At 37.2% G+C, this 25,985-nt stretch overlaps 2 protein-coding genes across 6 annotated transcripts in view; one reads left to right on the top strand and one right to left on the bottom strand.

Moving 5' to 3' along the window:
• galene overlaps positions 1-25,985 on the top strand; it is a 758,695-nt gene that overhangs the window by 445,333 nt on the left and 287,377 nt on the right. The gene's annotated exons all lie outside the window — the stretch shown is intronic.
• The window catches only part of LOC138711774 (proline-rich proteoglycan 2-like), a 109,797-nt gene that overhangs the window by 43,059 nt on the left and 40,753 nt on the right, over positions 1-25,985 (bottom strand). The window contains exons 2-3 of the mRNA XM_069842976.1: positions 17,721-17,904; positions 2,918-3,293 (exon numbers count right to left, since the gene is read on the bottom strand). Coding sequence (XP_069699077.1) covers positions 2,918-3,293; positions 17,721-17,904 — 560 coding nt within the window. The remainder of the gene's footprint in view (positions 1-2,917; positions 3,294-17,720; positions 17,905-25,985) is intronic.

Genomic DNA, 25,985 nt, shown 5'->3' with positions numbered 1-25,985 from the left:
GAAATTTAGGCCAGTCTATCTACTGTCTTCGCGTTACGAGTTGGCGCGGGGAGTAGATAGGCGGGACGGGGGAACTTTACACTACACTCTGGCCTGAAAACTTCAGTCCACTTACTTGGCTACAAGGGAACGAAGTCAGACATAAAAGATTCCGCATCTTTGGTGTTGTCGCTATGACTATCATTATCACATTTTTCAAAATTTCTGGAGTATCATCTGTTTATATTCCAGCCGTGTATATCATTTCGAATCTCTCAACAAAGCCATTAGCCCCACAGCCCCCATCCTGATGAACAACAATGAATGTTCTGGACACATTTACGGTAGTCAAAACTCCCGTAACATTTTTATCGTGCCAGACCTTGGTAGGCCTATCTATCCGCATTTCGTCCAGATACAAAATCGGTTTTTCCACTTTCCTAAGCTTTCTTATTTGCTGTAGATATCTTCACGTATTCTAATTTACAGTGTTTTCCTCAATTTTTTTTGCGGCTCACTTCTTCTACCTGAAATCCTTTTTCTTCAGTATTCGTCTTAATGTTTCCTTTGATTTCAAATCAATTTTCTCTTGTAAAAGGGTAGACGTTTGTTGCAGCTTGGTAGTATTTTTTTACTTGTTATTTAACGACACTGTAATAACTACTAGCTTCTTCAGTGTCGATTGAATTGATGACGGCGAGATGGTATTTGGCAAAATGAAACCAAGGATTCGCCATAGATTACCTGACATTCGCCTTCCGCTTGGGAAAACCTCGGAAAAAAACCCAACCAGGTAGTCAGCGCAAACGGAAATCGAACTCACTCCCGAGCACAACTGCAGATCAGCAGGCAAACGCGCTACCTCCTGAGCTACGCCGGTGGCTCTCTTTCTTTTTCAAATAAAAATTCTCAATTATATCTTTTTTGTCAATCTCCCGTCGAAGTCGTCTGCATTTGCGTTTCGGTAGTCTGGACTTTTACATTTTTTTTCTCCCTCAGGTGTCGACAACGCACTTTCTTCTGTGCAGTCTTTCATTTCATTCCTTATACGCTGTATTGTTCTTGTGGATAGATTAGAGTACTTTTCTACATTTTCTGTAGGTTTCGTAAGAGGAATGCAAAGGCACTGTTGTTCTTTTTCTTCATCACAGAATTATTTTGCACTTCTAATAATATTCCTTTCTTCGCTATAGATTGTCAATCCTTGATTCCTCTTTGTCGACATATTTACAATAAACAAAAAACTGCTATAAATCTAAATAACAGTATACAATAACATAAATTCTATTAACTATTTTATTATCAACACTATTAACACGAAAAGCAAAGGATAACTAAAGCAATACAAGATTTGTGGTATACTGAAAATAATTGTCTTGTTGAAACTAATAAAACACTACAGTAAAAACCCCACTATTATTTTCACAAAGTCGCAAAGACTCATAGACACGTGCAGTAGATGTTTGTGAAACAGGAATATTGCAGTGAACAGCGCGGTGAGCATGCGCGACTGTTTCCCCTCCGCCCCGTCCAAGTACTTCAGCCGCCTTCTCCTGGCGCGACAACAGTATCTATCTATCTATCTATCTATCTATCTATCTATCTATCTATCTATCTATCTATCTATCTATCTATCTATCTATCTATCTATCTATCTATCTATCTATCTATCTATCTATCTATCTATCTATCTATCTATCTATATCTATCTATCCATCTATCAATCTATCTATCTATCTATCTATCTAGTCCGCACCTGTGGAGTAACGGTTAGCGCGTCTGGCCACGAAACCGGGTGGCCCGGGTTCGATTCCCGGTCGGGGCAAGTTACTTGGTTGATGTTTTTTCCGGGGTTTTCCCGCAACCCAATATAAGCAAATGCTGGGTAACTTTCGGTGCTGAACCCCGGACTCATTTCACCGGCAATATTACCTTCATCTCATTCAGACGCTAAATAACCAAAGATGTTGATAAAGCGTCGTAAAATAACCTACTAAAATCTATCTATCTATCTATCTATCTATCTATCTATCTATCTATCTATCTATCTATCTATCTATCTATCTATCTAGTCCACACCTGTGGAGTAACGGTCAGCGCGTCTGGCCGCGACCAGGTGGCCCGGGTTCGAATCCCGGTCGGGGCAAGTTACTTGGTTGAGGTTTTTTCCGGGGTTTTCCCTCCACCCAATACGAGCAAATGCTGGGTAACTTTCGGTGCTGGACCCCGGACTCATTTCACCGGCATTATCACTTTCATATCATTCAGACGCTAAATAACCTAGACGTTGATACAGCGTCGTAAAATAACCCAATAAAATAAAAAAAACATCTATCTATCTCTATCTATCTGTCTGTCTTCACGACTCTACACAGTTCCACAGAATGTCACTATGCGTTGTTTATGTGAACGTAGTGTGTATCGTCTGTAGCGAGAGGGAATAGGGCGAGGTGAGGTTGACATCTATACTCCTCGATGTACTCGACTGAAATCTACTGTTTTGGATCATTATCATTAGGCTTTTATTAAATATGCAAATTAAATATTACTTTTTTTTTCGTTGTTAGTAACTCTATAGCATCTATTAGATGCTTTATGGTTGTGCTAACAGATGGAGTTACTTGTCAACAATGTGACGCTGAAGCGTGTGTTCAGGTTACTGCCCAGCGACAGTCCTGATGTATTTTGTATTTTAATGATTGGCTAATTAATATTAACCCGGCACACTCACAATCATACAAATTTCCAGACTCTAGACACCCAGGTAATTTTTCTTCAAGAAAAATTCGCTGGGAGCCGAGCCCGGGAATCGAACCCGGGACCTCCGGATCTGCAATCCAGCATGCTGACCAACAGATAAATTTTACTTGCATCTTTAATACATTTTTGTGCATACTGTTGTACTTGCCTTTGCATACATGTTTACAAGGATACTTACGAATTTGATCCCCGGGGAGGGACAGTTGAACGCGAAGACGCACTTGCAGTGCTCATAATCCTTGTACGCATACTTGTCGCCTGGACGTTGTTCCCACGATGGAACCGGACCAGTCAGGATCCCGGAGCCTCCAGGACGTTGATTATCCGGCCCGGTGAAGATTCCAGAGCCTCCTGGTCGGGGTCCATCTGGCCCGGTCAGCACTCCGGGTCCCACAGGCCGTGGTCCGTCCGGTCCGGTGAAGATGCCGGGACCTCCAGGTCGGGGGCCGTCGATTGGTCGATAATTGTTGGGCGGCCTGGTCACAGGTCGGGAAGGTTGCAGCAGCGGGGGCGGATTCGTGAAATCAGTGACTTCAAAAACCGGGGCCGGCGGCCTGAAACATGGCAGGCCACCAAGTTAATAGACCGTTCCAGCTTAATCTGATTTCACTTCCAAATGACCATAATCTTCATCGCCGATGCGAATCTGACACATTAACAAAGTAAATAAAATGGAAGAATCCAATTAAACGTGTAATTTTGAGCCTGTTCGTAAATGTCACTCCACCTCTGCCTCGCTTACCCGAAATCCCCTCGCTAACGTTTCATGGCTCAAAGAGACGTGGCCGGTGTACAAAGTGATTTTCCAGCCCTTATTGATTCCTAACGTATGTAGTCGGCAGACCTTCATGTCGCTGCAAATAGCCCGAAGTCAGTATCTTATGCAAATACTCCAAGATCCGTGGAAGAACGGTACAAGTTCCGCCTACAAATGACCTGTACGGGTTTTGTCAACGACACTCAATTTAAATGAAGAAGTCGAACAAGCGAAAGGAGAAGAGAAAAAATTGATAGCAGAGAGAAAGGAAACGAAAAAAAGGGTCGAAGAAATGGGGGACGGACTGACGCTGCTGGAGTTAAACTACGAATGTCAAAAAGTAAAACGAATGGAATTATTAATCAGTTATTAAAGTAATTCTCAACAATCAGTCTACGAATCAGTTAACTAACAAATCAAAAGTACCACTGACAAACAAAACCATTGTCATCATTAACCATCACTAGTGCTCGGAAACTGATGAAATATCTTTTTTCTGAGACATCACAGACAATGCAGCATGCAATGTAAACTCGTTTCATTTCAACACGAACCGAGATAGCCTACTTTTATTTTCCATTTTTTTCTTTTGCAATTCTCGATCTTTTATTATCTATTGCATGTTTGCCCTTTTCTGCTTTTGAACAGACTTTTTAAGCACGTAAGTTTGTTATGGTAACAATGATTATTAGAGGAGAAAAATTCTCTCCGGCGCCTGGAATCGAACCCGGGTCCTTGGTTCTACGTACCAAGTACTCTAACCACTGATCTATGCCATAACAGATATATTCTGTAGGACCAAAAATTAATCTTTATGTAGATTCTTCCCCCAACAGTGCATATTACTGTGGAATCCCGGCCACCAAGTCACTCAATTGAGTGCGCTCCTTGTATAATGACAGTTGACTTAATATATGTCAACATATACGTCGAACTTGGAGTCAGACCACAAAGGAGAAAAAACACTAGAGGAGAGGGATTCGGTCCGATGCTTTGGATTGAACTGCGGCGTAGCTCAGTGGTTAGAGCACTTGGTACGTACAACCGACGACCTGGGTTCGATCCTCGGAGCCGGAGCGAATTTTTCTTCTCTAATAATATAAAGGGTGCGGCAAAACATGCTCCCTAATTTAAAGTTTAAATAAAAAACAGATGGATCAAAATAAGGAAACTTTATTAATATGAATGGTATCTTAACAGTGGGAATTTTTCATTTTTTTGAATAACGTGTCTCTCAAGTAGTGTCCTTCACTATCAATGCATTGTTGAATGCGATTTCGGAAATTCTGCATCACTCTAACTAGCATTTCTTGAGGAATGAGACCAATTTCTTCCAGTATTGCATTTCCTAGGTCTGGCAAAGTCCTCGGACGATGTTTGAACACCTCGCCTTAAGATTCCCCATAGAAAAAAAAATCACAGGATGCAAGGTCTGGTGATCGTGCTGGCCACGGGACGTCTCCACGTGAAGAAATTAAGCGTCCGGGAAACATCTGAGCAGCGACAACGGAATTACCACTTACCAGAAACGATACCACAGCGTAAGCACGTTCTTCACCCGTCCACGGCATAGTTGGGATTCGTTACAGATTACAATTTGCACTAATTTAATGTCAATTCCGTGTATTCAATGTCCTATTCAATTGTTGCTGTTTTGCGCATGTCATTTAATATCGCTATGGCAAAGTATATAAACCTAAATTTCCCACTGTTTAGATACAGTTCATATTAATACAGTTTCCTTATTTTGATTCATCTGTTTTTTATTTAAACTTTAAATTAGGGAGGATGTTTTGCCTCACTCTTTAGTAAAACAGCGTTGAAAATAATTTACAAAAGTAATATTTACTAGGTGTGCGAAATGTAACGTTGTAAAATTCCTTTGCAGAGCGAAAAGTTACATTTATTCGTAACAAATTTCTGCACATTTGAAGGACAAAACTAAAATCGTCTCCATAATTTGGAATTTTTATTAAACTTAAAACTCGATAGAGCAGACACTTAGGGCCCTTTCGGTGGATGATCAGCGAACTAACGTTTTTCGTATTCATAAACCAGTGTTAGCGATATGATATGATATGATGTGAATCCTGTTTAGGACGCTCGTAGCGCGGGCTAGCGAAATGTCTATGATAGCACCCATAGATTTTAAACCAGGAAATATCAGAAATAACACGGGCATTGAAAACTGCTAGCATGTACAGAAATGTTTTATTTTACATTTTATTTACAGTTTCTAGTCGCTGTGATTTACGCCAATTTATAGCCACTCTGATTATATATACTTCAAACGTTATTGTTGATTTATTGTTAGTCTTGATGTGTAGTAAATCTCGTCCCTGTTTCACCGCCACTTGTGTCGGTAATACACTAGCTGCAGTAGCTACTTCAAAATTCTGTCTCCGTTGTATGTGTGATATGACGATGTGATCAATATTCAGTGCTGAAAATTAGAGGTCATGTGTTTAAATATGCAATCGGAATTAAATCGCTTCATACATTAAAAATATGTGGTCAGTTGGATAAAATTCCTAGAAATATATATGTAAATAACATAGTTCGAAATTTAGTAAAGCTTGCTTAATAAAGTCTAATCCGTGTGATATTTTCATAGTGCCGTGTAATTTTTATTTTAATATGCAATAATTAACAAACCTCGAGAGGCCATAAATATTATCAATGCATTATTGAAGCAATCATTAAAACACATGTAGCGAAAAAGTCTCATAGGGGGGAAAAAAATTCAAAATTTGAAGAAAGCGAATTTTTTCCAGTTGGCTTATAATTAATACAGACTAAACTGGTTTCTGATATACTAATACGTTGTCCTTTATATATGTATATATCTTTTGAATATGTAGTTGAGTCCATGATAGTTCCTGTTTACAGGGTGTTTCATTATTATAGGTACATACCGCAGGGTTGAGTAGAGGACAATGAAACAAGACTAAAAATCCCAATAACCATAAAGTGGAAAGCAGTCTCGTTTCCGAAATATATGGAGTTTTATTATTAAATCCCGAAAAGACAAAGTATAAGATTATCTCTCGTGACCAAAATATTGTAACAAATGGAAATAAAAAATTGGAGATTTATCCTTCGAAGAGCTGGAAAAATTCAAATATCTTTGAGCAACAGTAACAAATATAAATGACACTCGTGAGGAAATTAAACACAGAATAAATATGGGAAATGCCTATTATTATTCGGTTGAGAAGCTTTTGTTATCTAGTCTGCTGTCAAAAAGCTTAAAGTTAGAATTTATAAAACAGTTATATTACCGGTTGTTCTGTATGGTTGAGAAACTTGGACTCTCACTTTGAAAGAGCAACAGAGATTAAGGGTGTTTGAGATTCTTAGGAAAGTATTTGGGGCTAAGAGGGATGAAGTTACAGGAGAATGGAGAAAGTTACATAACGCAGAACTGCACGAATTGTATTCTTCACCTGACATAATTAGGAATATTAAATCCAAACGTTTTAGATGGGCAGGGCATGTAGCACGTATGGGCGAATCCAGAAATGCATATAGAGTGTTAGTTGGGAGGCCGGAGGGAAAGAGACCTTTGGGGAGACAGAGACGTAGATGGGAGGATAATATTATATTAAAATGGATTTGAGGGAGGTGGGATATGATGATAGAGACTGGATTAATCTTGCGCAGGATAGGGACCGATGGCGGGCTTATGTGAGGGCGGCAATGAATCTGCGGATTCCTTAAAATCCATTTGGTAAGCAAGTAAGAGTGTAGGGTTACGACAGCGGTGGCGAAAATGTAATCGTGCGCCGAGCCACTGTATAACCTGCAACGTGCATAGCACCTATGGAGGGAGGCGGACACCCGAAGGGGAAGTGAAGCAACTGTCTGACTTTTTAACGGATTTTCATTTTCCTTACTTCAAGCACTTAAATATAATTTTTTACAGTACAAGGCTTCAAACTAATGTTTAGTATGTTTAACGAAGAAAGAAATGAACAATAAATGAACAATATCACAACCTAAAATTAACTGTCTTCAGAATGTCTCTGCGGCAAAGTTTCAAAATCAGGAATTATGTCACTTAATGCCAGTCGTATTTGATCACGAAGGTATTTGTCTTTGTCAGTCGTGTTCTAAATTTGGTTTTTACTATTTTAATTGTTGAAAATAATTTTTCACAAACGTAAGTTGTAGCGACCATGGCTTCAACAGAGCAAGCGAAAGAACGGAGGTTCGGATATTTATTTTTTTTTGGCAAAGATTTGAAAGTTAAACATTTGTGAAGTCCTTACATCTAGCTTTCATTTGACATCACATAGTAAATCAGTGAGTTCAAATTGAAGAGCTAACCGCATTATTCGTATATCTGCTGAAAAAGGATCGACGTATAGAGATGATGACGATGATGATGATGATGATGATAACAACAACAATAACACTTAACCTTTTAATGTTTCATCAGTAACATGTAGTATAATGCCGTTTTATGCTATGCAACCTTTTTCCTCGTAATACTTGTGAACAAATAATACGTTTAATATTCTCATCATAGTGACAGCAAAAAAATGCGTCCTCCCATCCTACTTGGAACTTTCGTACATGGTTTCAACAGAGACATATGCCACTCGTAGGTCAGAGACAAATATAATTGGAACGGAGTTTGACTCCAGTGAGTGAGAGGGTGGGGGTTGGCGGAGGTTAGAAGCAAGCGAAATGCACAGCTATCACTACGAGCCACAATGTATCGCGAGTCACGTTCTCGCCACGGCTGGGTTACGATATCGATGGTGTTGAATAGCAGTCTTATATGTCAAAATATTCAATTTTACAGAAGAGCGAAAAACATTTCAATACCTTGATAACAAATAAATATCTGACATAAGAAGTTATTTAAATATCTTCTTGAAAAGTTTATATCCATGACATATGTTTGCATAAGATTCAGAAAAACTTTAGAGATAAAATTAAATCCCATTTTGTTAATTTTTTTTTACATACGAGGTTGCTGTTCAACACAGTCGATATCTTTAATACAAATTTGAGCACACCGTACCAATCGGACCCTACTAACTCCTAAATAATATTTTAGAGACACAAACTCACACACTGAGGCACAGTCATAACAAAAGTAGACAACAAACACACATTCAAAGTATACAGAAAACCCACAGCAAGAACAACATACATACACAACACATCCAACCACCCCACACAACACAAACAAGCTGCATTCCGAACAATAGTACACAGAATACTCAACATACCAATGAACCAACAGGATTACAACGAAGAGCTAAACACAATCAAATATATAGCACAAGAAAACGGATACAACCCTAACATAATAGACAACATAATACGTAAGACAAAACATAATCACAAAAAACATAAGAATACAACACACACAAGAACAAAAAGTACATCACACTAACGTACGAAAACAAAAACACACAAAAAATTAAATTACAACATCGCATACAGAACAAATAACACTCTACAAAAACATCTCAATACACAAACAACACAAACAAACAAATGCAACCACACAGACGTATACAAACTCAAATCTGACACCTGCAACAACTTCTACATAGGACAGAGAGGCAGATCATTTCAAACACGTTACAAAGAACACATCACAGCCATAACAAAATTACAAAACACCTCCACATATGCAGAACACATCACAAATGTTAACCACATCCAGAGAGACATCAACACAGACATGGAAATACTACACATCCAACCAAAAAGCCAGAAACTAAACACACTAGAACAATACGAAATATACCGACACACAAAAACACATCCAAACGAAATTCTCAACACACAACTCAATTTCAGAACACACACTCTCTGACTCTACACTATACCACACGAACACACCCTCACAGGAAACAAAACAAGAGGCGCCAAGACCAACAACGACCAGTTCTGAGGATGACCCATAATAGGTCGAAACATGTAAACAAAGTACGTTAGAATTTAACACAAGAAAGTCTTATCTTACATATTCCGAAGTGATACAGTGTTAAAAGTTGTGTAATCAAGATGTAAAGTCATTAAATTTCAAGCAGTTAATATGCTGCATATTTTGATGTATAATTCTTAAATTATTATACTCTGAATATTCATATAGGATAAACTATAACACTGTTCAATCAAATTTCAGTCACTCATTTTCCAATAGAAGATAACTTAAGTGAAATAGCCCATGGATATTTCTCTATTGTTCACACCTGTGGAGTAACGGTTAGCGCGTCTGGCCGCGAAACCAGGTAACTCGGGTTCGAATCCCGGTCGAGGCATGTTATCTGGTTGAGGTTTTTTCCTGGATTTTCCCTCAAACCAATATGAGCAAATGCTGGGTAACTATAGGTGCTGGACCGCGGACTCATTTCACCGGCATTATCACCTTCATCTTATTCAGATGCTACAATAAACTCCACAATTTGGGACATATGGCCGAAATCTACGGCTGACCACTAGGATCCATAATACAAAGCAGAGGTTAAATTAAAAATACAATATGATTGCGGAGAGAATGCGGAACAATGATAAATTTAAAAATAAAGTAGAATTTGATTTCGAAGAAACATGAGATGAAAATACTTTGAAGAGTAATGAAATGAAGTGAAAAAAAAATTACGTAGTATTATACAAGTGATTGTGTAAAATGGATAATGAATCTCTCAATATCATTAGAAAAATTTTGTTAATGTCCTCATTAGAAAATTTAATAGAAAGGTGAATGGTTTTGGTTAACTTAAATGAAGTTCCCCTAGAGCCAAAAAGAAGTCCTTTCACTTCCCATGTATTAATATTCATTTTGTATCTCTCACTGAAGTGAGGAATACATGGGTTGTAAATGGACTTCTTTTCATCGTTAACGTTATTGGCTTGTTGATCATCCTTCTCAAAACGGACTTGAGATATTGATACAGCGTGGTAAGATAACCTATTATATATATATATATATATATATATATATATATATATATATATATAGATTTGATTTGATTTACTTTGAAATGTCAGGAAATTTTAGCAAGTACGAATGAAATGCTACGCAAATGAAATGACGAAAGTTGTACTTCACTATAGCTAGTCCTATTACTGACTCCACAACATGGGGATTCCTCTCCTTAGATCAGTGGCATAATGCTCGGTGAGCGTGACAAAGAACTCACGATCCTCGCCTGAAAGCTTATGTGAACCAATTACGTAAGAAAATTGAGGTAAGAGAACGAAACCTCGTGTGAATCGTGTGCGAAACGACCACTAAAGCAGTAAGGATACGGAAATGGAAGTAAAATTGGCTCTATACTACACATTTTCAAAAAGTGTTGAATGTCATTCTGAGCTCCTCACGAGAATCTTAGCTTTCATTGTTTAAAAGTCAAGCATTTTAAAAAATTATATCCAAAGGTCCAATTTTCGGACATTTGTGCTGGATTTGAAAATTTCTTCCGGACGGTAATTTAACCTTTGAAAGTTAGGCTATTGGCAACCGTGTTCTTATAGAATTTAATGTTACTTTTATGTTTAAGATTTTGCATAATATACCCAACCTAATTTCTGTTAATTGTACAGTATGCGCCGAAGCAAACAATACTAAAATTATCGTTCATATGCTGTCCACGTTTCCCTAGCAACCAAATATTTATTTATTTTATACTAGCCGTACCCGTGCGCTCCGCTGCACCTGTTAGAAATACATATAAAGTAATTACATAATTAAAGTAGGCCATTTGATCCAGGGAACACCTTTTACAACAGCGCAAGATAATCTGCTTCGCTCATTACCCAATTTTTTTTTGCATTGCATTTATTGCATATATATTTTATGTATTTTAACACGATTCAATTGAGCATAGTTAAACTTTGAATTATAAAATAATGGATTGCTAAGCTAACGTACTATTACTGCATACTAAATCAATACACTCTCGTTGTTCGTTAATTCTCTGAGATAAAAATGAATATATACATAAATATTATTTTAGGAAATACATGAAACCAATGTACAGAATAGCCTATCAAGTTTTCAGTGCATAAGAAGCTATTTTAATCTTACCTGTCTTCAATTTACTCAGAAGTTGCTGCAATAACATTATAGCATTACGTCCATCTAGAGAAACTACACTTTCCAATGGTGAAATAATAATTAATTATACAAATCGGTTAATTTAGCTTCCGATATTACTTCATACAAACACAGAAACATTCTCTGTAGCCTATGTTTAATAGGTTTCGATTGTTGATGTCCAAGGCCCCTGTTTCGATTGTTGTTGTCCAAGGCCCCTTATAGACGAAGTCATTTGTTCTTAATTCATTGCACAGTCTTAGATGGCGTTATTTTAATTTTAAAACTCATTTATCTCATTAAATATCAGTCCTATCAAAATTTTGTAAAGAATAAAACTTATCGGAAATTATTTTTAAAGAAACTTTTGTTATGTAACATTTTTCGCTGAAATCAATAATAGGCGAGATATTTCGATTTAATTCAGGCCCCCTTATAACCCCCCTTTTAAATAATGTATTTTGAATGCCATATAGCCTAAAATCTATGTTACAACGAACTTAATTTATATTCCAATTTTCATCGAAATCCGTTCAGCCATTATCGCGTGGAAAGGTAACAAATATACAGACAGACAGACAGACATACAAACAAAAATTTCAAAAAAGCGATTTTCGGTTTCAGGGTGGTTAATTATATATGTTAGGACCAATCATTTTTGGAAAATCGAAAATTACCAGAAAAATTTCGGCTACAGATTTATTATTAGTATAGATGATAGTTTGATATATTGTATATTATTCAGTATTGGAGTCAGTGCTGTAACTATGGTTCCCACAACAGACGAGAAAGTGTTTATTGTCGAGCATTATTTCCGGCCATACGGAGTGGGGCGTCAGAATGGGCAGAGCTTGCACCACGTTAAAGAGCGATTTAACAATGCTGCATCAAATAACACAGCAATGTTAGCTGTCGTCGAGAAATTCCGTTGTACGGGATGAATTGTATGTCGTCTTGCAAGTTATAATGACGTTTCTTGATTTGCAGAGTATGTTTATAATTTCAGTAATCTGTATGACCGGAAATAATGTTTCACAATAAACTCCTTCTCCTCTGTTGTGAGAACCATAATTACAGAAATCAACACAACACTGAATTCACAATTTGTCAAACAATTATCTATACTAATAATAAATCTGTAGCCGAAATTTTTCTGGTAATTTTCGATTTTCCAAAAATAATTGGTCCTAACATATATAATTAACCACCCTGAAACCGAAAATTGCTTTTTTGAAATTTTTGTTTGTATATCTGGATGTTTGTTACCTTTTCACGCGATAATGGCTGAACCGATTTATATGAAAATTGGAATATAAATTAAGTTCGTTGTAACTTAGATTTTAGGCTATATGACATTCAAAATACTTTATTGAAAAGGGGGGTTATAAGGGGGCCTGAATTAAATAAATCGAAATATCTCGCTTAGTATTGATGTTTGTAAAAAATGTTACATAACAAAAGTTTCTTTACAAATGATTTCCGATAAGTTTTATTCTTTACAAAAGTTTGATAGGACTGATATTTAATCAGATAAATGAGTTTTAAAAATTAAAATAACGCCATCTAAGACGGTGCAATGAAATATGAAACTAATGACTTCGTCTATAAGGGGGCTTGGACAACAACAATCGAAAAAGGGGTCTTGGACAACTACAATCGAAAGCTATGAAAGATAGCCTACAGAAAATGTTTCTGTGTTTGTATGAAGTAATATCGGGAGCTAAATTAACCGATTTGTACAATTAATTATTAGTTCACCATTGGAAAGTGTAGTTTCTCTAGATGGACGTAATGCTATAATGTTATTACAGTAACTTCTGAGTAAATCGAGGACAGGTAAGATTAAAATAGCTTCTTATGCGCAGAAAATTTGATAGGCTATTTTGCACATTCGTTTTCTGTATTTCTTAAAATAATATTTATGTACACACTCATTTTAATCTCAGAGAATTAGCGAACAACGAGAGTATATTGATTTAGTATGCAGTAATAGTACGTTAGCTTAGCAATCCATTATTTTATAATTCAAATTTTAACTATGCTCAATTGAATCGTGTTAAAATACATAAAATATATATGCAATAAATGCAATGCAAAAAAATTGGGTAATGAGCCAAGCAGATTATGTTGCGCTGTTGTAAAAGTTGTTCCTTCTGAGATTCAAGAGCCCCCACAACAAATAATTAAAAACTTACTTATCGGAGTACATCCGTTATCAACGCACTTTTTATATAATATAATATAATATAATATAATATAATATAATATAATATAATATAATATATACTAATAATAAATATGTAACCGAAATTTTTCTGGTAATTTTCGCTTTTCCAAAAATAATTGGTGTTAACAGGTATAATTATTCAACCTGAGATCGAAAATCGCTTTTTTGACATTTTTGTTTGTATGTATGTATGTATGTCTGTCTGTCTGTCTGTCTGGATGTTTGTTACCTTTTCACGCGATAATGCCTGAACGGATTTCGATGAAAATTGAAATATAAATTAAGTTCGTTGTAATTTATATTTTAGGCTATATGGCATTCAAAATATTTCATTTAACGGGGCCTGAATTAAATAAATCGAAATATCTCGCTTATTATTGCTTTTTTGTGAAAAATGTTACATAACAAAAGTTTATTTAAAAATGATTTCCGATAAGTTTCATTCTATGCAAAATTTTGATACGATTGATATTTAAGGATATACAAGACTTTCAAAATAACAATACATTTTCACCGCCGCCTCAGATTGTACCGTTGTTCCTGCAGTAATTCCTATGTGCAAAATATAAAATTTTTGAGTAGGAAGAAAAAACACATTTATTCATTCCATGGCAATGGTGCGTAGAAGATCGTGAATTCTTACATTTTCAAAAAGAAAGAAATATAATTACATATCACTGTTTATGCTGTATCACTATTTAAGTTATTTGAAGGATTCAGAACCATAGTGGGCCAAGCGCCATTTACTGAAGACGTAGAAAACAATGATTAAAATTAAGTTATTACCATAATTCAATGGAAACCTATAGAAAGTAATATAAAGTTTACACATTAAAACTAAATGATATGTCAATCTTCATTAAACTATGGTTGCATATAATAACAAATAAGAAACATGTTAAAGGAATTGTCATTGCACCAAATGAGTGCTCTCTGGACCAAAATAATCGCATTTTAATTATTTAAATACAATTTCAATTAAGTAACATATTACACGATTTATCCTTCTAACAAACACAAATGTTCCCTGGATCAAATGTCCTATTTTAATTATGTAATTACTTTATAATTATTTCTAACAGGTGCAGCGGAGCGCAAGGGTACGGCTAGTATACAATAAATAAATACTTTGTTGCTGGGAAATATGGACAGCAGATGAGCGATAATGTCAGTACTTTTTGTTTCGGCGCATGGCGTACTTCATTCCCTATACAACTTACTTGCTTACAAATGGCTGTTAAGGAACACGCACATTCATTGCCGCCCTCACATAAGCCCGCCATCGGTCCCTATCCTGTGCAAGATTAATCCACCCTCTATCATCATATCCCACCTCCCTCAAATCCATTTTAATGTTATCCTCCCATATATGTTTCGGATTCCCCAAAGGTCTTTTTCCCCTCCGGTCTCAACTAACACTCTATGTGCTATACATGCCCTGCCCATCTCAAACGTCTGGATTTAATGTTCCTAATTATGTCAGGTGAAGAATAAAATGTGTGCAGTTCTGCGTTTTGTAACTTTATCCATTCTCCTGCAATTTCATCCATCTTAGCCCCAAATATTTTCCTAAGAACCTTATTCTCAAACACCCTTAGGCCCGATTGTATAAACCATTTAATCTTAGATCAGAGGTTAAATTGATCCTTGTTTCAGCTGAACTTGGAATTTTGTGTTGTATAAAGTCTAATCTGAGATTAATTTGTCTCAAACTAAAGTCTACTTTGACTGAAGAAATTTCTCCGATTAAGTTAGATGATCCAAGTTCAGTTATTTCTTTTCTGTTTGAAATATACGAGTGACAGATTGTGCAAATAAAATATCCAGTATTATTAATATTAATAGATATGTTAGGTACATTTATATATATTTCTTTCAATTTCTTGCCTTAATACACAAACATTCTTATATTTTTATAAGGCTCTATCGTGTTCAGCAGTATCAAATAACATAACCTATAATTATATTATGTTTATAACAACCATTAATTATTAATGGATATGATAGCTATATTCATAAATGTTCAATTAACTGTATTACTAAACGAAAATTGTCGTTTTATAAAGCTTTATTATGTTTAGCAGTATCAAACACCATAACATGATAACAATTTGGTGAACAGTCAACCTTCTTCTTATTGTCCGCCATTATTTACATTGCAAAAAAAACCAGTGTCTCCAACAGAGTGTAATACGGAAAGTCGCGAAAAAGTAGTTGTAAATCCGCTAGATTTCTCATTATCAACAAAGAAAGATTAAATTTTGTCACTATGGGGTGCTAAAAAGGTCACTAAATCCCTATTTAAGCAATATAAAAGTTAAAAGAAATTGTTGTTGAAAAAGAGTTAAAATCGCTAGATTGGCAACACTGAACAAACCTGTATAACATGGTCCGCGCATCACGTATTTCACCTGTTTATGCGATGTTGCCAAATCCTTTTCACGTGAACTTAGATTGCATTTGAACCAAGGTAATTTGATCGCAGAAAAGTTTTATACAATAGAAGAAGTGTCTGAACTCGGTTTACTTTTCGATCTTCGATCAAAGTTGATCTTTAGTCAGGGAGTTTTATACAATTGGGCCTTAATCTCTGTTCCTCTCAAAGTGAGAGTTCAAGTTTCACAGCCATACAGAGCAAGCGGTAATACAGAGTGGGGCATGGGAACCAAGTGTTTTTTAAATGGCTTGTACTCGGTCATTATGAAAGGGAGAGACGTGCGGCATGTGACATTCCATTCCGTGGCTCATAGCATTTCACCTGCAGTCGGCATCATGGAGCAGTGGACGCATGTTTGCGAATGATTGTTTTGTTAGAAATGGCGAGTCGGTGACCTCGATACGGCGTGAGTTTTGCTACAGATTCAATATTAATCGCAATGATTCTGTTCCCGTGCGTGACACAATCTTATGTTGGGTTAAAAAATCTTGAAAAAAAAAAAGGCGCAATACTGAAGAATAAATCGCCCGGCCCCCAACACAGAGTGCGTACTCCAGAAAAATTTCAGTCACATAAGCGATACTGCGCAGCCCAGGCCTCTCTGCTCGAAGACATTCAGCTGCTCTTGGAATCAGTAATCGTACGGTAAGACGGATTTTGCATGGCGATTTACATGTACACCTATACAAGATGGGTGGTTTCAGCAAGATGGGGCCACTGCGCATATCTCCAGAGCGTTAATGGCAGTTCTTTGCCTCCTGTTTTCCAATCGTCTAATTTCGAGATTTGGTGATGTTCCATGGCTCCCTCGGTCCCCTGACCTGTCCACGTGATTTTTTTCTATGTGAGTGCCTAAAGGCACGTGTTCACGAGAATAAGCCCCGAATATTAGATGAATTAAAGGACACAGTACGTCATCACATCACCCAAATCAACAGAGATCCCCTGGAAAGAATAGAGGTGAATTTTCGTCAGCTCCTTAAACAATGCGTCAACACAGACGGACATCACATGCCAGATGTAATTTTCCGCTCATAATTGAAATGGTATGTTCTCACAAACGTTGTTCTACGAATAAAATGTGTTGAAAATAAAAACTAACTGTTTTATGATTATTTTAAAAACACTTGGTTCCTATGAACCACTCTGTATAACTGCTTTATAAATTCTAACTTTAAGATTTTTTTGACAGCAGACTAGATGAGAAAAACACCTCAACCGAATAATAACAGGCATTTCCCATATTTATTGTGCGTTTAATTTCCTCCCGAGTGTCATTTATATTAACTGTTGCTCCAAGATATTTGAATTTTTCCACCTCTTCGAAGGATAAATCTCAAAATTTTAGAGTTCCATTTCGTACAATACTTGCTGCGAAAAAGGAAGATTATTCTGTCCGTCCCAGTAGCCGAGTCCGGCACATGACCACTCGACCGGAAGCCGAACAGCACGCGTAGTTACGCAACATAGAGCATTACACGCTGCTTTCTCATACCTGTAACCGTTGCCTCCCGGCCGGTAGAGCGGACGAGCCACGTCCTCTGCGTAGTAAGGAGCGGTGCCGCCGATGTTCCTGCCGCTGCCCGACCAGACCCACTTGTTTTCCGGTTCCGCCCGCGCCGTGGAGAAGGTAAACATCACAGCGGCCAGTGACACCAGCTGCCATCGAAGATGGCTAACTGCGAAACACGAAAGCTCTCTCACTTTACACAGTACAGTATTCGTAATTGTTTTTTTGTTGTTTAGTCAATTGTCGGAAGACAGATCTGAACTCCGCAAGTGACACCAACAAGTCATCACTCATGACGCAATTAAGCCACGAGATAATGTGGCAGTTCATTTCCCCTATTCATACACGAATATCAAATACTACAGTCTCGTGCCTATTTTTAAGAAGGGGGACAAGACTAACTGTAGTAACTTTCGAGGAATATCACTTTTGTTGACGTATAAAATTTTGTCGAATATCCTTTTGAGAAGATTAACTCCATATGTAGATGAAATTATTGGGGATCATCAGTGTGGTTTTAGGCGTAATAGATCGACTATTGATAAGATTTTTTGTATTCGACAGATATTGGAGAAAAAATGGAAGTGTAAGGGTACAGTACATCAGTTATTCATAGGCGTATGACTCGGTTAAGCGAGAAGTTTTATATGATATTCTTATTGAATTTGGTATTCCCAAGAAACTAGTTCGATTAATTAAAATGTGTCTTAGTGAAACTTACAGCAGAGTCCGTATAGGACAGTTTCTATCTGATGCTTTTCCAATTCACTGCGGGCTAAAGCAGGGAGCTGCATTGTCACCTCTACTTTTTAACTTTGCTCTAGAATATGCCATTAGAAAAGTTCAGGATAACACAGAGGGTTTGGAATTGGACGGGTCATATCAGCTTCTTGTCTATGCGGATGATGTGAATATGTTAGGAGAAAATCCACAAACGATTAGGGAAAACACGGAAATTATACTTCAAGGAAGTAAAGCGATAGGGTTAGAAGTAAATCCCGAAAAGACAAAGTATATGATTATGTCTCGTGACGAGAATATTGTACGAAATGGAAATATAAAAATTGGAGATTTATCCTTCGAAGAGGTGGAAAAATTCAAATATCTTGGAGCAACAGCAACGAATATAAATGACACTCAGGAGGAAATTAAACGCAGAATAAATATGGGAAATGCCTGTTATTATTCGGTTGAGAAGCTTTTGTCATCTAGTCTGCTGTCAAAAAATCTGAAAGTTAGAATTTATAAAACAGTTATATTACCGGTTGTTCTATATGGTTGTGAAGCTCACTTTGAGAGAGGAACAGAGATTAAGGGTGTTTGAGAATAAGGTTCTTAGGAGGATATTTGGGGCTAAGAGGGATGAAGTTACAGGAGAATGGAGAAAGTTACACAAGGCAGAGCTGCACGCATTGTATCCTTCACCTGACATAATTAGGAATATTAAATCCAAACGTTTGAGATGGGCAGGACATGTAGCATGTATGGGGAATCCAGAAATGCATATAGAGTGTTAGTTGGGAGACCGGAGGGAAAAAGACCTTTGGGGAGGCCGAGACGTAGGTGGGAAGATAATATTAAAATGGATTTGAGGGAGGTGGAATATGATGGTAGAGACTGGATTAATCTTGCTCAGGATAGGGATCAATGGCGGGCTTATGTGAGGGCGGCAATGAACCTCCGGGTTCCTTAAAAGCCAGTAAGTAAATAAGTAGAGAATGTAATTATTGTTTATGCTCGACCATGCCGAACTGTAGTAATTATACACCTGGCAGCAGTCCTTCAATGCATGTCATTAAAGTACACATACTCGTTAAAGTTCAGGTGTTCAGCCAATGACAAGTCAGCTTTGTACCGTTATATCGATTATTCTCGGATATGCAATCGAAAGATAATTAGCGAAAAGTCACGGAGGCTGGAAATCCAATACTGTCGCAGAGGGTTATGTTCTGTTACTATAATAATTAGCGTTAATTGTAAATAATATTCAAATAAATTCAATTTGTCATCTCGTTTTTCAATTTTAAATCAATTTCCAGATTATATCAGAGTAATCTTCATCTTATTCTCTGCCAAGGTCAATGACATTCGGCCTCGGAAAAAATCAATACTTTCGCGTCTGCGCACATTTCACAATTCAGGTCAGTTCGCACATAACCATAAGAAGATCTAATTTTAAATAATTTCAAGTTAGAGATATGGTCGAGCATAAAAAGTCGTGTGAAACTTGCCTATAATGGTAATTAAGACGCTTGTATGAAAATTATGAAACTCGCTTGCGCTCGTTTCATAAACAATCATACTTGCGTCTTAATTACTACCATCATAGGCTCGTTGCATAATGTACTATTTATTAATTTAATTCGAGTGCGTATAAATGTTTGATAAAATAATTGGAATTTTCTTAATTCCGCTGTGAATTTTACTTGTTGAAATCCAGTACAGTAGTATCTTGTTTCTCACTTTCACTGCATAACATTTGCAGTATTAAAGATGGTATCTGTTTGTCCTTGGTCTCTAAACGCTTTCTGCACTGCATATTTTAACATAGCCATATCTTACTACATTTGAGATGTATATGTATATGCAACAAGGAAGCATATTGTTACTTCTAGTGAAATGTGTTTAATTTGCATTTCTTCAAGATACCGTACACAGTTATTAAAATGTATACGCGTGACAGAACAATAAGCAGTTCTCGTAACGGCAATCCGAAAAAAAAAAAATCGGCGTCTCTCATACAGATTATCTCACAGTTGATACCGTTGCAACATACGTCACTTCACTGTCTTCAGTGAGTTCAATGAAATCTTATTTGAGGATTGGAATTGAAGTGTAACTTTTAATTGAATTATTGTTTCTTTCCGCATCTCGTGGTAGATGAGCGTTTTAGTGATCATAGTGAAGTTTAAATTACTTTTATGCTCGACCATGCCGAAATGTAGTAATTATACAGCTGGTAGCAGTCCTTTAATGCATGTCATTAAACTACACCTACTCATTAAAGTACAGGTGTTCAGCCAATGACAACTCAGCTTACATGTGTTCAGCCAATGACAAGTCAGCTTTGTACCGTTATAAAACAGCAAGTATCGATTGTTCTCGGATATGCAATCGAAAGAGAATTAGCGAAAAGTCACGGAGGCTGGAAATCCAATACTGTCGCAGAATGTTATGTTCTGTTACTATAATAATTAGCGTTAATTGTAAATAATATTCAAATAAATTCAATTTGTCATCTCGTTTTTCAATGTCGAATTCAATAATCAAGGTTATATCAAGTTTAACGGGATTACATCAAGGTGAATGACATTATTGTTCCTCGGAGAAAATGAATATTTTCGCGTCTGAGCACATCTCACAATTCACGACCTAGAACAAGGTCACTTCCTATCTTCTCAGATACAAATAAAATGTATACATCTGAATAAATTCAAGTTAGAAATATGGTCGAGCATAAAAAGTCGTATGAAACTTGCTTATAATGGTAATTAAGACGCTCGTATACTTGCGTCTTAATTACTATCATTATAGGCTCGTTGCATAATGTACTATTACTTTGTTATGTCCCTACATGGTAACTCTTGTAATGGAGTAGTTCTATTTTAAGTATGATTAACTTCATTGAAATACACGTCTATTTTATTTTGTGCTTAATTAATATGCGTTTCGGAAAGAAAAATATTTACGATGTTTTTGTACGAATACTCAATTTAATTCACAAATCTTTGTGCTAATAATAGTAAGTGTAATAATATCGTGGCTTGCCAGCGGCTCCCAACCTGTAGTCCACGAACCACAGACTCGAAAGGGGTCCACGGAACCAAAGCGTGTTTTCAAACAGTACTTCAATTAAGCTTTACTTTGTCCACTGCTGTGGAATAACGGTTAGCACTGGTTCCAGTCCTAGTTGGGACAAGTTACCTGGTTAGGTTTCCCTCCCCCCGTGGTTTTCCCTCAACCAATTGAAATAGAATTGCTGAGTAACTTTCGGCGTTGGACCTAGAACTCATTTCGCCATAATTAATTCACATATCATCATCATCATCATCATCATCATCATCATCATCACCATCATCATCATCACCACCACCATCATCAAATCCATATCATAGTCCGGGTTAAGTTCACTGTGTGGCGTGCTGTAGTTGTAGGGCAAACTAAGCTAATTTCGTGATATTTATTTTTAAATTGACCACGAAATTATACCAGCGACAAATATAATAATAGTATAAATAACAGAAGATGTACTGTAACATAGATTTCGTCCACTGCGCTCTTGCAATGACGCGAGCGGATTTTTAGAAACTACTTGGAGAGTTGTGAGAGCTTTCATTCATTCATAATGTTCTGTCCAAGGGCAGGTCTTTCACTGCAAATCCAGCATTCTCCAGTCTTTCCTGTGTTCTGCCTTCCTATGTTGTCTCCGTATATGACCGACATATCTTAATGTCATCTATCATCTGATATCTTCTTCTGTCACGAACTTTTCTCCCGTTCATCATTCCTTCCAGTGCATCCTTCAGTAGGCAGTTTCTTCTCAACCAGTCATCTAGTCAAGTCCTCTTTCTCTTTCTCATCAGTTTCAGCATCATTCTTTCTTAATCCACTCTTTCCAACACAGCTTTATTTTTTACTCTGTCCATTTCATATGCTACATCCTTGTCCATGCTTCAATTCCCTTCTCTTCACTTCGTCGTAATGTCCATGTTTATGCCTCATACAATGCTATACTCCACACAAAGCACTAAAATAGTCTCTTCCTTAGTTCTTGTTGTTGTATTGGGTTATTTTACGACGCTGTATCAACATCTGAGATTATTTTGCGTCTGAATGAAATGAAGGTGATAATGCCAGTGAAATGAGTCCGGGGTCCAGCACCGAAAGTTACCCAGCATTTGCTAGTATTGGGTTGAGGGGAAAACCCCGGAAAAAATCTCAACCAGGTAACTTGCCCTGACCGGGATTCGAACCCGGGCCACCTGGTTTCGCGGCCAGACGTAATGACCGTTACTCCACAGGTGTGGACTCCTTAGTTCTTTCTCCTGAGACTGCAGAAGATGCTTGTGAGATCTGTAGCTTTGAAATTTGTGAGTGAATATACCATCCGATTTCCTTTTTTAAAAGACGAGTATTTGCTATGTTTTGTGATCCAAATTGTTTTCAATGATAAGTACTGACATTGTATACTTCTCGGCGAAAAATATTTGCTTATCAATACACTGATTATGTAACAGAGCCTTTTCTTAGCGTTCTCCTCATTCCACGAGGCCATTTTTCTGTTTAAATTTTTTCTATGCTATAACAACACTCTCTGGTGGAATAAATATCAAATGCATGAACCGTAAAATATTTATGTGTGTATTCATAGCATCTGTGATACATTGTGCATTTCGTGCCTGTTGCAGATGGCAAATAATCAAATATGGAAAGAAATACAATATGAGTTATATGAAAGAGGCAATTGATTGTGTCTTAAACAAAAGAAAACTGCCGCAGAGAAAGCGCGTCTTTTTCTTGGCAACTTCAGCGAGAACCAGAAGGGACCAAAGTAGCAGTCAATGAGAATGACATTTCCAGTCTCTCAAGTGAATTAAAAGAGGTAGACAACGAAACATCATCTTCAGGAGTCAAAGAAAGAAGATTTGTGCTTCTGAGTAAACATAAATACATATACTATACATTAACACGCACAAAACCTCGTTGTGTACATAGACTAGAGGTATTAAATTACGAAGCAGATCAGTATTCTCTTACGAGATATGATTGTCGTAGGCTACATAACAGAATCTTCGTTTCGTTCTCCTCAGTTTACATCCCTTGCCGCTAGCATGAATAACAGTGGCTTGAAATGGAACGGAATTTCCCGGAGAGGGCATTGTGGCCCAGCACTGCGACCTTTTACGGTCCATTGCGTTAACCCTCAAGTTAGGCGCATTCCCAAATCCACACCGGCTGACTACACTAAGGTTCGTTGCGTGCTCAAGATTCGAGCAGACAAGTCCCTCGTCCCTACAGTCGAGCCGTTCTTATTTCCGGCGTGGCCACGCCTTCTCGACTTTTGGCGCGACGAAGGTAGGCAATAGCGGTGTTGCTAAATCTCTGTCAAGCCAATAGTGAACGAACGCAGTTCTAATAGCTGGTTGTCGAACAATCAGTCGGTAGTGCAGTGTTATTGTTGTTAGTGTGGTGTTATCGCTGAGGTTTGAGCATCGTAATGCCGCGGAGTCGGATGACCATCAATTCGCAAAGCAGAGAAATGATTCTCAGCGTTAGAGATTATTTCGAAAATGGACGTGAAAATAAGGGTAGTTTATTGCCTTTAATGCAAGTGGTGCAAAGAACAGCTGATGCGTGTGATGTGAACAAGTTCACGGTTTCTCAAATAACGACAGAGAAGTACGGACAATCCGGCAAAGAAGAAGATAAACTGGGAACTATGGCGGAGGCAGGTACCAACAATGACTGTAGCGATCTAAGAAACAATAAATTAAACAATACCGGTAGCCAAGGTTCTTCGTGTAATTTTTTTATGTAGCAATGACTTATCATGACAAAATTTTTAATACTAACATATTTTACTTAATTTACAGGTTGTGTGGTTTTAGTTATTCATTCACATAAAAAATGTTTATTTATTATATTTTACAGCTTTCTCCCATTTTAGTAATTTCTAATATTGTTTCTGTATTTACGAACATCGTTACTTCAAATGGTCGGAAAAACCAATTATAGCACAACATGGTAAGTCTTCTGTGTCCTGGGATGCTAGGATCAACAGTAACAATAATATACAATATTATGTATTCATATATTACTAATTATTTATCGTAGGAAATAATTTTTCGTTCGATGTTTAAGACTAGACGTGCTAAAACTTCGTTAAGAGTACAAGGGTAGACTTGACAACGCAGTAACATCCACCGTAAGCGGGAAGCGGTATGTCGTCTGCATAACCTTGACGACAACCACTGCCAGTGAAGCAGCGTGTCAGCTGACCAGAAGCTGTCGTGTGATTTGCTGCCGGAAATAAGAACGGCTCGACTGTAGGTCAGCTCCCTCAATGCATCGCCAGCCGGCGTTCGGGGAATGCTATGGAATGATGACGAAATGGAGAAATGTTTACGGAATCATGTAGATGCCTAATATGGGGGAACGGAAGAACCCCAACTGCGACCTTGTCCGCCATAATTGTCACTATGATTGAAAAATCCCAGGCCTGACCGGGACTCGAACCCGGGCCGCCTGCGTGACAGGCTGAAGGTCTCACTACTCAGCCACTTCAGGGTACAACAGTGGCTTTCTTCCCTAAATATGATTTAAATATTAAGAATGTCCTGCTTTAAACAATGTTGTGTCATATCTTTTAACTCGTACTGTATAAGATATTTGATTAGCTTAGATTGATGGCGTGTCCTCAAAAAGAAAGGCTGTCCAGTAAAGAAATCCCTTCCTGATGGTAACATATTCTTCTCTACCACTTGTTTTTAGTCTTTGCATTCAAGGTAGATTCAAAATCGTAGAGACGTCGAACACCATTGAATGAATAACTTTCACACCAAAACATTTGTTGGGAACAGTGCTTTACATTTGTAGCCAGAAATATTTCAATTATTGTGAAGTTCTGTTAAGTGACCTAACTTCTGAACTGTCAGTCAAGTTACAGCGAGTTCAAAATATGTTCCTCAGATACATGTGCAACATCCGACGATATGATCACATATCACCATCCTTCGCAAGTCTTTCGTGGCTCCGACTCAAAGAACGTGGAACTTTACACTCTTTGTCTTTACTCTTTCGAATTCTGCACACCTCAACACCAAATTACATTTCGTCTCGTTTCTCTTATCTATACTCTAACCACGACGAAAATACCAGATCACTTATCTGTAACACGCTAAGTATACATCTTCATAGAACATCTCGTTATTCATCATCTTTTACAGTATTCACCTCGCGACAATGGAATTCCTTGTCACAAAGTATTACATAGAGGCTACAAGACAATAAACATTTTTAAAAGTAGCTTAAAGGATAACCTTCTTAGCAATTCACTCTAATTATACTGACTTAACGGTCACTGACAACATTGTAACTTCTTTCTTTAGACATGCATCCTGATAGCGCTGTATTTTCAAAATTGTCTCTCAATAATCTCTTTCTCTTATATAACATTATTCGAAATACGTATATATGTATATTAACGTTCTATGCATTTTAGTTTACAGTTTATATTTCATTGTTTAATTA

The sequence above is a fragment of the Periplaneta americana genome, chromosome 13 (assembly GCF_040183065.1).
Source record: "Periplaneta americana isolate PAMFEO1 chromosome 13, P.americana_PAMFEO1_priV1, whole genome shotgun sequence".
NCBI classification, from domain to species: Eukaryota; Metazoa; Arthropoda; class Insecta; order Blattodea; family Blattidae; genus Periplaneta; species Periplaneta americana.
Note: the sequence above shows the minus strand (reverse complement) of the source record. Positions and strands in the feature narration are given on the sequence as shown.